Source organism: Lynx canadensis, chromosome B1 (assembly GCF_007474595.2).
Source record: "Lynx canadensis isolate LIC74 chromosome B1, mLynCan4.pri.v2, whole genome shotgun sequence".
Classification (NCBI taxonomy): domain Eukaryota; kingdom Metazoa; phylum Chordata; class Mammalia; order Carnivora; family Felidae; genus Lynx; species Lynx canadensis.
In genome coordinates, this window is record NC_044306.2 from 165,505,858 (window position 1) to 165,517,904 (window position 12,047).

At 39.1% G+C, this 12,047-nt stretch overlaps 1 protein-coding gene across 1 annotated transcript in view; it reads left to right on the forward strand.

The window, feature by feature from the left end:
* The window catches only part of TEC (tec protein tyrosine kinase), a 127,227-nt gene that overhangs the window by 91,078 nt on the left and 24,102 nt on the right, over positions 1-12,047 (forward strand). The window contains exons 4-8 of the mRNA XM_030313905.1: positions 804-885; positions 1,536-1,664; positions 3,808-3,848; positions 4,844-5,019; positions 8,956-9,021. Coding sequence (XP_030169765.1) covers positions 804-885; positions 1,536-1,664; positions 3,808-3,848; positions 4,844-5,019; positions 8,956-9,021 — 494 coding nt within the window. The remainder of the gene's footprint in view (positions 1-803; positions 886-1,535; positions 1,665-3,807; positions 3,849-4,843; positions 5,020-8,955; positions 9,022-12,047) is intronic.

A 12,047-nucleotide genomic window follows, 5' to 3' on the forward strand; every position in this document is an offset into this window, starting at 1 on the left:
AATTTCCCAGGCTGAATTTTATTACTATATTAAAAATATTAAGAATAAGACTTTTAATTGCTCACCAGGAGTGACCTGTAAAAGAGGCACTGTGGTTCAAGGTTTGGACTCTGAGGTCAGATCCTGATTTTCTGGATGATTAGCCAAATGGCAATGGGTAGGTTAAGGAGCACAACACTGGGGGGACACCATGTACAGCATGTTCTATATGAATGGTGCTTCCTGGAGTTACATAGGAGTGGAGGATCTGGAGATCAGCCCTTTAATCTCCTCCTCTATAAAATGCAAATACTGATGCCTTGATGGTCGGATTAATTGAGTTAATGTCTGTAAAGCACATAGTATAGAGTTGGGGTAGTATTTAATAAAGTTAGCTACTGTTGTTATTCATAGTGGCAAAAGGAAGGTATAGGAGTGAAACTGAGAGAGTAGTCCATTCATGTAAAATATTATTCAGAAAAATACTAGATTAGAATAATCCCCGAGACACCAAATTTACTTCGGGATCTTCAGCTAATTAGATTGTGAGAAATAAGATTAGTGAAGCATCTTGGCCTCCGTATATTTTTTCTTCTATGAAAACACAGTCCTTTGCAAAATATGTGTCCCACTTGATGTCGACATGAAGAAATAGGTATGCTTTTGTAAGAAAGGAATGTGGGTTCTTTGGATCCGAAGTGATTGACTTTTATTTGATCATTTCAGAATCATTCATTGGCGCCTGTGGTACCAAAGGCTCTGTGCTAGGCAGAAGTGCTGTGCCTAAGTATTTCTCACCTCATCCACATTTTGTTTTATTTTAGGTTGTTCATGATGCTAACACACTTTACATTTTTGCACCTAGTGCACAAAGCAGGGACCGGTGGGTGAAGAAGTTAAAAGAAGGTAAAACTCATGTCGTATTAGCTCTAAATAATTTTAGGATGTTATCACTAAAAAAGAAATACAGCTAATGTATCTTGCATTTATAATCTTTTAAGCTACAGTAAGTGTTTCTCCAAGGACATTCTGTTACTGTGATTCATGCTGAAGAGAGCTTCCTTTTTTATAATCTGATTCCTTCTAGTGGTATATACATAGTGTGTGTATGTATATATACACACACTTTCATTTAATGCCTAATGCATTTAAAGATGATAAAGCATCTGGGCTTTTAGGATAACAGGATTTGATTTGCTAAGAAATTGCCTATTTAGTCAACATTTGGTATGGATGAATTGACTTGTGAATAAGTATTTAAATGGGTGATTTACACTGGACAGTCCTCATCCCTTCTTTTGGTTGTGGGCTGACTTTTGTGTTTATCCATCATGGTATAGCAGAGGTCACTTCTGCTAACAAGGGTGCTTCACCAAAAAAAAGGTGAAAGAGAACCATATGGATTTTCTGAATGCTGGGTTGTATGATGCTGTGAAGGTGTTTTTATAGTAAACGTAGTATCTGAGAAATAAAGAATGATCAACAGTGTTATTTACAAAACATTCTATCATCTCTGCTTTATTTCACTGATCATTTAATGTGTCTATGAATTACAGAAATAAAGAACAACAATAATATTATGATTAAATATCATCCTAAATTTTGGGCAGATGGAAGTTACCAGTGTTGTAGACAAACTGAAAAACTAGCACCCGGATGTGAAAAATACAATCTTTTTGAGAGTAGTAAGTATTTATTTTATTTTATAATTATATTGTATGTAGGATGTACATGCTATTGGGATAGTGAAACAGTGACTTGATTTTGATTTTGGAAAGGGCATCTTGAATGGCCTTTACATTTTCTAGCACAGTGTATTTTGTAAGAATAATTATATTTAGTTAGCAGGGAGGCCATATCATGGAATCAAAAGGTCTATTTTTGAGAACTTTTATCATAATAAGGAAGCCTACTTAAAATGACTCTATTAAAAGCATAAGCCTAATGTGGCACCATCAGCAGCTTTTCTTTCTTTCTTTTTTTTTTTTTTTTAATGTTTATTTATTTTTGAGAGAGGGACAGAATGTGAGTGGGTTAGGGGCAGAGAGAGAGGGAGACACAGAATCCGAAGCAGGCTCCAGGCTTCGAGCTGTCAGCACAGAGCCCGATGTGGGGCTCAAACTCATGAGCTATGAGATCACGACTTGAGCCAAAGTCGGTCGCTCAACCGACTGAGCCACCCAGGCGCCCCTCTTGTTTCTTTTTTCTTTTTTCTTTTCTTTTCTTTTCTTTTCTTTTCTTTTCTTTTCTTTTCTTTTCTTTTCTTTTCTTTTCTTTTGAGAGAGAAAGAGAACATGATCAGGGGAGGGGCAGAGGGAGAAGGAGAGAGAGAATCTTAAGCAGGCTCCACACCCAGCATGGAATTTGTCGAGGGGCTATGGTCTGAGCTGAAATCAAGGGTCAGAAGCTTAACTGACTGAACCACCCAGGTGCCCCAGGTTTTTTTCCTTCAACTTTATTGAGGTATAATTGGCAAATAAAATTTAAGATATTTAAAGCATACAGTGTGATGATTTGATGTACTTTTGCATTATGAATAGATCCTTCCCATCGAGTTAATTAAGACATTTATTACCTTACATGTATACCTTTTTATGTGTATGTGTGAGAGTATTTAAGTTGCACATACTCTCTTAGTACATTTCAGTTCTACATTACGGTGTTATCAAGTGTAGTCCCTATGTTATATATTAGACACTCAGACCTTATTTATCTTCTAAGTGAAAATATGTGCCCTCTACCAATATCTCTATCTCCTTCCCCCCAACCCTCATCCCCTGGCAACCACTTTTTCTACTCTCTGTTACCATGAGTTTGACTTTTTTAAAAAAATTCTGCATATAAGTGATACCACATGATATTTGTCTTTTTTTCCTGTCTGGACTTACTTCACTTAGTATAACGCCCTCCAGGTTCATCTATGTTGTCGCAAAAGGCAAGATTCCCTTCTTTGTAAAAGCTGAATAAGGTTCCATTGTGTACGTACATACATACACAGCACATTTTTTTTTTTTTAATCCATTCATCTGTTGCTGGACATTTAGGTTGTTTTCATACCTTGGCTACTGTGAATAACATTGCTATGAATATGGGAATGCAGCTGTCTCTTCAAGGTACTGATTTCCTTCCCTTTGTGTATGTACCCAGAAGTGGGATTGCTGGGTCATATGCTAGTTCTGTTTTTAATTTCTTGAGGAACCTCCGTGCTGTTTTCCAGAGTGGCTGTGCCAGTTTGCGTTCCCACCGACGGTGCACGAGGGTTTCCTTTTCTCTACACCCTCACCAGCATTTGTTCTCTCTTGTGTTTTTGATAATATCGTTCTAACAGATGTGAGATGGACCTGTTGGCCTGTATGTCTTCTATATGTCTTCCTTAGACAAATGTTTATTCAGGTCCTTTGTAACGTCTTTAATTGAATTTTTTCGCTATGGAGTTCTAGGAGCTCCTTGTATATTTTAGATATTAACCCTTTATCTGATATGTGGTTTGCAAACATTGTCTCCCCTTCTGTAGGCTGCCTTTCATTCTGTTGATGGTCTCCCTTGCTGAGCAGAAGCTTCTTAACTTGTCATATTCCTACTTGTTTACAAAGAATAAGTCATGGCCCCGATCCCTACGGCATGTCTGTAGTTTGTTCAGGAAGGCAAAAAAACAAACCAGCTTTGATAGCATTTTAAGGTCTTTTCGGAAATAGTGATACAAGCCGCATGCACCAGAGTGAGAGAGTCCAGGTAGATTTCTGGTCTCTGTTCATCTTCACTTTTTGTTAAAACTATCAATCATTGGTAAATGACATTTGGACCTATTTTTGTTGTTGTCATTTGCAGGTATAAAAAAAGCACTACCTCCAGCACCAGAAACAAAGAAGGTAGGTGGACTTTGCCTTTTGGAAACATTTGCAGTTTGTTAAGTAAGTTTATATTCATTCACGTGATTCTGCCCCTTTGCCCCCCCTCCCCCGCCACCCAGTATCATATCACAAACAGATATACTATGGATTTTTGAATTTTTTTGGTGTCAAATAACATTAATTTAATTATATCAGATATTATCATTGGGAACCCTTCCTCATGTGGCATTTTGCTTTTATTTTGGCCTCAAGATTTGTATAAGGGCTGTGGGACGTTAAAGGACTATTTCAGTCTTAAGACCACAGTACTATGCCGAGGAAGTGACTTCAGTGATTTAATGATATGCTTTTGAAGAGTGGGTGAGGTGATTTAATGATATGCTTTTGAAGAGTGGGTGAGGTGGCAAACACCATACAGGATACTTTGGACCCAGACGGTACCTGATCCAATGTGAATCTGGTACGAGTGACTTTGGGTGGATTCCTTAAACCATGTTTCCTCAGTTGTAAAATGGGAGTTTTATACTCTTATTTCATGGGATCAGTATTAAGAATAAAGGAGAAAAAGTGTATTAGGTACTAAGTGCGTGCCTTGCACATAGTAGGGACGAAGAAGTGCAAATTCCTCTGACTGAGAGGATACCTGGTAAAAGACTCGCTCCCTAGTGTGCCTTTTCCCCATTGCAGGCCATTTGAATGGTGGGTCCACCGTTAGTCCTTTGGTTTCTACTCCCATATTATCCTTAGCTCTCCCTGGAAGGCCAGCCTTGACACCGAGCAGAGGCTGTTTGATGTTTAAAGAGGGGTTTTGCTCGTGTCCTATATTCTGAAACTCATGAGAGGTCCAGTAGCATCAATATCATTAAACTCACGGGAAGTTTCCCCAGGTTGCATTACGTAGACTTGAGGTTTCTGCTTTATCCTCCGGTGCTGTGTGGATCACTTAGTGTTTGATTCTGTACCCAGTTTCAAGCAGAATGACTAAATTTTCAGATGTTGTCTCCTCTTCTTAGCGAAGGCCTCCCCCACCAATTCCACCTGAGGAAGAAGATAATAGTGAAGAAATCGTTGTAGCCATGTATGATTTCCAAGCGACAGAAGCACATGATCTCAGATTAGAGAGGGGCCAAGAGTATATTATATTAGAAAAGAATGATGTTCATTGGTGGAGAGCAAGAGATAAATACGGGTAAGTGCTTCCTCTCTGTGCATGACACACAGAGCGGGGGTCGGGGTGGGGGTGAAGTGCTGAGCAAGAAGAGAATCGTCTGTAACAATCATGTAATGAGACTGGTTCAGCCAGCAAGTAATGGAAGTACACATCGTTACTTTGCAGTAACAAAATGTAGTCTCAGTAATGACTCAATAAATGTAAATGGATCAACCACTTCTTTTCAGAAATTAGAATGCATCACATTGGTCTCTTTCTCATTCATTAGATGTTTAATTAGATAACTTTTATCTTGGGGGAATGATATTTTAGGCTTTTCTCCCCTGAGGTAAGTAATCTTACATTTTTCTAAGAGGGAGAATGTGTGTGTGTGTGCTTGTGCGTGCGTGCATGTGTGTATGTATAAAATACATGTATACACATATATGCAAGAAATTTAAAAACAAGCATTATTTATACAAGATAATTTTGGATTTAAAGGAACCGTCCTTTCAACTTTATTATTGGTAAGTAATGAATAGATCTGGATAAATGTAGAGGATGAGCATCCTTTAGGCTTCATTAAGGAAACTCTATCCTTTGCTTGCCTCTGAAATATAATCCTGTTTATATTCTGAGTTCTTGTGGATAAAAAGAGGAGGACTTTTTGCCCTGGACAGAGCATACCCTCCCTCCAAATCTACTTTCTCACCTCCTTGCCCCATTCTCAATTCCAGTTCTCTATTCCTCGCTTCACTTGTGGACTGATTTACCAATCTTCCCAGTTGTTTTTTTTTCTAGAGTATTTAAAAGTAAATTCAAATCATTTTGTCAATTTCACCCCTAAGTCTAACTGCTAAAGATGTTTTTGAACAACTACCATGTCGTTATCATACTTAATGATAATTTAAAAAAATACTATCTGTAAACTTTCCCCTAGCATTTTCAGGACTGAAAGAAGAGTATAAATGAAAGCCCACATATCATGTATCTAAGTATTTTGAAGTTATAAGTCAAGCCGACAAACTGGTCAATAAAATACCATTTATCCTCTAACCTGACAAACGTACCTTCAAAATGACAAGGAGGCAAGGTTTGAATTAAGAGTCCCATGCCAGAAGGTGACAGTGCATGGAGGGCTGACTCCCTGGGGTACCTTCCTTTCCTCTTCCCTTCTACCTCAGTTCTGTCTCACGTGTACCATATGGATCTCCCAGCCATACGTCTAAGCTGTGTCCACATAGTTTACAAGAGCCACTCCCCAACTTGGCCACCCTTGGACCTGGGCTGAAGGAGTTGCACATAACTAGCATAATTTACTTTTCAGAGTCTGCAAGGTGAAAGGTCTGTGTTGGCCTTAGCAATGGACAGAGAGTTTGGGGGTCCTAGTTACCCAGATGATGGTCTAGAGGAGGACTGAGGGAGCATGGACTTTAGCATGCTCTTAGAAGTGTGAGACCACGACAGGGACCTCTCTGATCAAGGTCTAAGGATAGTACCAATTATGTAATTCCATTTTTCCCTGAGTAGCTCTAATATGTATTTATACAGTTTAAGTAAGACTAAAACAAGGTCCACATACTGCATTTGGGCTGATAGGTCTCTCTCTTGGTCTACAACAGCCCCCATCCTTTTTTTTTTTTTTTTTTTTTTTTTTGATTTATTGATGAAACCAGGTCATTTACTCTATGAAATGAGCCACAATCTAGATTAAACTAAATGCTTTCACATGGCGTCATCTAATATGTCTCTGTGTCCTGTATTTCCTGCAAATTGTAATCTAGAGGCTTGATCATATTAGAAGTTGATATCTGGTTGTCCCACTTCTAATGATGTGAAGATTACTCAGTGGTTCAGGTGATGAAAAAACTCATCAGGATTGCACCTAATGATTTGGCATTCATTAGTGATTACTGCTTAGATCCATTATTTCATTAGGGATTGTAAAATGATAATTTTCTGACTCTTCATTCTGTCTACATTTATTAATTCTCTAAAGAAGAACTGCCTCATCAGCCAGTTCATTTAGTTTGTGCAGCAAAGGCAAGAGAAATGTTTGATTCTTTCCTTGTACCAATTTTAGTGCGTTGATAACTGAGCTTCCTCTAGTGATAACAATGGTACCCAGTTATTTTTTTTAAGTATTATTATGGATGCATATTGCAACCATTGCAGTCATTATTCTTTTTGCTTGAATTGTCCCATCATAGGTGAGTGGTAGCTGTTTTTGGTTGGGATCACTTAAAAAATTTTTTTTTATGTTTTTTTTTATATTTGAGAGAGAGAGAGAGAGCAGGGGAGGGGCAGAGAGAGAGGGAGACACAGAATCCTAAGCAGGCTCCAGGTTGTCAACACAGAGCCCGACATGGGGCTCAAACTACTGAACTGTGAGATCGTGACCTGAGCCGAAGTCGGATTCTCAACTGACTGAGCCACCCAGGTGCTCCTGGTTGGGATCACTTTAATCTTTCTTAGATTCCTTGCTTTCTGGGTAAAATAAAACAGCTCAAGTTCATCTTGTATTTTTCCTGGCCAAACCTGCAATTTGTCATTTTCCAGAGGAATGCTGCCTCTTAGGGAATTAATCTTTGGACAATGATCAGAGTGCTAGGATTCTAATTACTACTTGATTGTCATTGTTTCTAGGCCTTTTCAGTGCAACAGAGCTACGCGTATGTGTGTGTGTGTGTGTGTGTGTGTGTGTGTGTATTATGAGTTCTTACTAATAGTTCAAATTCAAAAAAAAAATTTTTTTTTTAATGTTTATTTATTTTGAGACAGAGAGAACAGAGCATGAACAGGGGAGGGGCATAGAGAGAGGGAGACATAGAATCTGAAACAGGCTCCGGGCTCTGAGCTGTCAGCACAGAGTCCGACTCAGGGCTCGAACTCATGGACCGTGAGATCATGACCTGAGCCGAAGTCGGATGCTTAACCGACCGAGCCACCCAGGCGCCCCCAAATTCAAATTTAAGATTACTAGGGTTTTACTCAATTTTTAAAATTGTATACATGTATGCCTTTTATCTTACACTGATAATCTGGGCTCCTACCAAGAGTGTACCTATTATGAGTGGGTTTTTTTGACTAAAAATTTTTTTAATTAAATTTTTTAAATTAAAAAAAATTTTCCCAGTTTTATTGAAGTATGATTGATAAGTGAAAATTACATATATTTAAGGTGTACAACACAATGTTGTAATATATGTATGCATTGTGAAGTGATTTCCACAATCAAATTAGAAGACCCATCATCTCACATAGTTACCTCTTCGTGAGCATTTGAGATTTTCTCTAACAGATTTCAGGTATGAGGTCTTCTTCAGCTGTAATGTGTAAGAGTTATGAGGGGTAAAACTGAAATTTCCTTGGCCTCACATAGGCCTTCTCATTCAGTTCCCTTGGGGTATGACCCAAGAATTTGCCTTTGTAACAAGTGGCCCAGGTGATGTTGATATAGAGGTCAGGGACTACTGTGAAACAATGCTCTCCACAGATGTTTGGGACTATTGACAAGATGGGTGTTTTTATCCAACATTTTCACTTTTCTCAAATAGAGATTTCTTTAAAACATCCCAAGAATTCAAGGGAAGCATCGTGAAATGTTAGGAAGGGCTCTGAACCTAGTCACAAGTTCAGATTTTAAGTTCTGACCCTGTTACTGACTAGCTTTGGGACCTGAAGAAAATCCCTTAATCTTTCTAAGCTTCATTTTCCCCACCAGGAAGTGGGTACCTGCCTACCCAGGAAGGTAGTGCCTGCCTACCTCACAATTTTAGGGAAGGCCAAATGAGGAAGTACTTTGTAAAGCATCAAATGCTATAGGTATATTGAATTTTTGGGGGTTAGCTAGTTTTTCTTGAAGCTCTAGGCAATATAATGCTTTAATGATTTCATAAAGGCAATAATCTTTCTTTTAATAACTTCTCAGTAAAATAATTTCAGTTTACTTAAAAGTATTTTCCTTCCTTCCAGGAGTGAAGGATACATCCCAAGTAATTATGTAACGGGAAAGAAATCGAACAACTTAGACCAATATGAGTAAGTAAATGGTTTTTTTGTGAATGTGGAGAACCAGAAAATGTTTTCATTTTCCTAGTTATGTAAGGCATTTTGGAGATGAATAGATATCTTTCCTGAAGTCAGTTGTACAGAGTGGATGTTGTGAGAATTAGTTTCTCTAAATAGGCTTTACCTGAAGGTACTATGTATGGATGCAGTTACACGGGCAAATATAATTGAATTTATTTTAAACAAATCACAGCTTAGCTGACTTTGAAATACAGATCATTGTTCATTCATTCAGGAAATCAGAATACAGTTTCCAAGAGTGGGCTTAAAAAAAAAAACATGTTTGTTTCTTTTCTCTTGCTATGATAGCAATATGATCATAGCAATATGATAGCAATATGTTTAAAATACGAAAAATGTTAATAAAAATTACTCATAAATCAACTAGAGTTGGCCCGTGTTAACATTAGCATATTTCCGTTCAGTTTTTTTTTTTTTTAACTGTTATTTAAGGAGCAGAATCATGCTGTGTATGTTTTGTATCCTTTTTATTCTACTTCACAGTATATTATGAATTGAATTTTCCTCATGCCATTAGGTATTCTTCAAAAACATTTTCATAACTGCATTATGTTTCATTCAGTCACAAATTCATCAGATATTTACTGAGATCCTAGCATGTATGAGGCACTGTGCTAGGCCTTAGCGCATACAACGAGGCACATGCCACATAGATGTTTGATATTTTATATAACCATTGCCTTATTTGTAAGGCACTGTGCTGTGTAGCATCTTTGCTCCGTAACATGAACTGGGATAACCTCTTTTTGCTTATTGTCTTCAACGAGGTCTCTAAAAATTTACGTACTGGTCTAAAGGATAGTGATGAACTTGTTAGGACTCCTAATGCATGCTGTCAAACTGCTTTCCAGAGAAGGCAATGGGCATACTATTTATAAGCCCACTAGCAGTGCGTGGCCAGGTTTTGATGAGAAGCTCATATATACCAGATACTCTTCTGTGGTCATTCTGAGGGGGGTCATTCTGATGCTTCATTCATTTATTTAAAAACACCACCATCACCACCACCAACAAAAAGCTGTCTCCTCTGTCCGTATCACTGCCCGTAAGGTGGATGTACCTTAAAATCTAGAAAAGGATTAATAGCCCTCGGTGGTGTGATCCCCCAAAGTTGTTTTAGAAGTAGATAAGGTAGGGGCGCCTGGGTGGCGCAGTCGGTTAAGCGTCCGACTTCAGCCAGGTCACGATCTCGCGGTCCGTGAGTTCGAGCCCCGTGTCGGCTCTGGGCTGATGGCTCGGAGCCTGGAGCCTGTTACCGATTCTGTGTCTCCCTCTCTCTCTGCCCCTCCCCCGTTCATGCTCTGTCTCTCTCTGTCCCAAAAATAAATAAACGTTGAAAAAAAAAATTTTTTTTAAAAAAGAAGTAGATAAGGTATAAAAAATATGTAAAATAAATAGTGTTTCTGTTCTTAAATAAATTCTAGGAAAAAATACCAAAATCTTTAGAATTAGGAAAGGTACTAAACAGTGAAAACTTGGACCTTATTTTCTTTTTCTTTTTTTTAAATTTATTTATTTATTTTGATAGAGAGAGAGAGCATGAGCACAAGTGGGGGAGGGGCAGAGAGAGAGGGAGAACGAGAATCCCAAGCGGGCTCTGCGCTAACAGTGCAGAGCCCAATGCAGGACCTCATCCCACCATTCGTGAGATCATGACTTGAGCCAAAATCAATAGTTGGCTGCTTAACCGACTGAGCCACCCAGGCGCCCTTGGACCCTACTGTAAAGTGATCTGACTGACAGTCAGCGAAAGACAGATATCGTATGTTTTCCCTCATATGTGGAACTCGAGAAACTTAACAGAAGACCATGGGGAAAGGGAAAGGGAAAAAATAGTTACAAGCAGAGAGGGAGGGAGGCAAACCAAAAGAGACTCTTAAATAGACTTAAATACAGAGAACAAACTGAGGGTTGATGGAGGGTGGGGGAGAGGGGAAAGTGGGTGATGGGCATTGAGGAGGGCACTGGCTGTGATATGTAAGCGATGCACCACAGGAATCTACCCCCGAAACCAAGAGCACACTGTATATAGTTGGCAATAAATTATATTTAGAAAAATGAATAAATAAAGTGATCTGACTGAGACATAACTGATGATTTGAAGAGGGTTATGCTTGGAAGCCAGATAGCCCTTGTCTAATTGTGAGAACTCCCCTGATTCTTGGGATTACAAATAAGGATTTTATGAAGGTTGTGATTCATTGCCATGAATTTTTTGGATTTATCTTAGTTTGGAAATGCCCTCTCTTCTAAGGGACTCTCCTCCTACTCTGTGTGACTAAATGAATTTGCCATGTACGGTCTCTGGTATGGGAATCCCCTCAGCCCTCTGCCCAGGGTCAAGGATTCCACATGGCATGTGCCATGCCTCGCTCAACAAGAACAAAACCTGTTTTCAGTGTAGACAATCAGAGATCCCCCCTCTTCTCCCTCTGTTTTCCCATGCCAAGATTTGTGTTGTTCTCTGCTACAGCCCATGCTGTAACACATCTCAAATGTTCCCAGGGTTTAAAAAAGCCTTTTGCCAACTATTGAATCAAGAGTTCTCCTGCTGTTTTTGGGGGCCCAGGAGTCCCAGGCAACAGACAGCCCATGGGGCTGGACTCAGGATTGCCAGGCCCGAGGCTCCCAGGGCCAGCAGAACCTAGTTCTGACCTCCACATCCAGGTAACAGTTTGAAGAGGAGAGAGTCAAAGGAGCTGCTGCAGGAAAGAAAGTGGGTTCATGGTGATGGTCATGACAAGTTCTTGGTGGAAAGATGTTAAAGGAAGAAAGTGATAGAAATGAAAGGGCCCTTCGAATAGGGCAAAGTCTAGGATAAAAGGCTTTGAGTGGGTGGCTCAGGGGAAAGGGGTCAAATTACAGAACCAGCAAAGAATCATAGCTGGTTGTTTGGTTTGTTTCTGGTTTTCCATCATTTATACTGGTTGTCTTTTTTCTTTTTGTTAAGTTTGTTTATTTACTTTTTGAGAGAG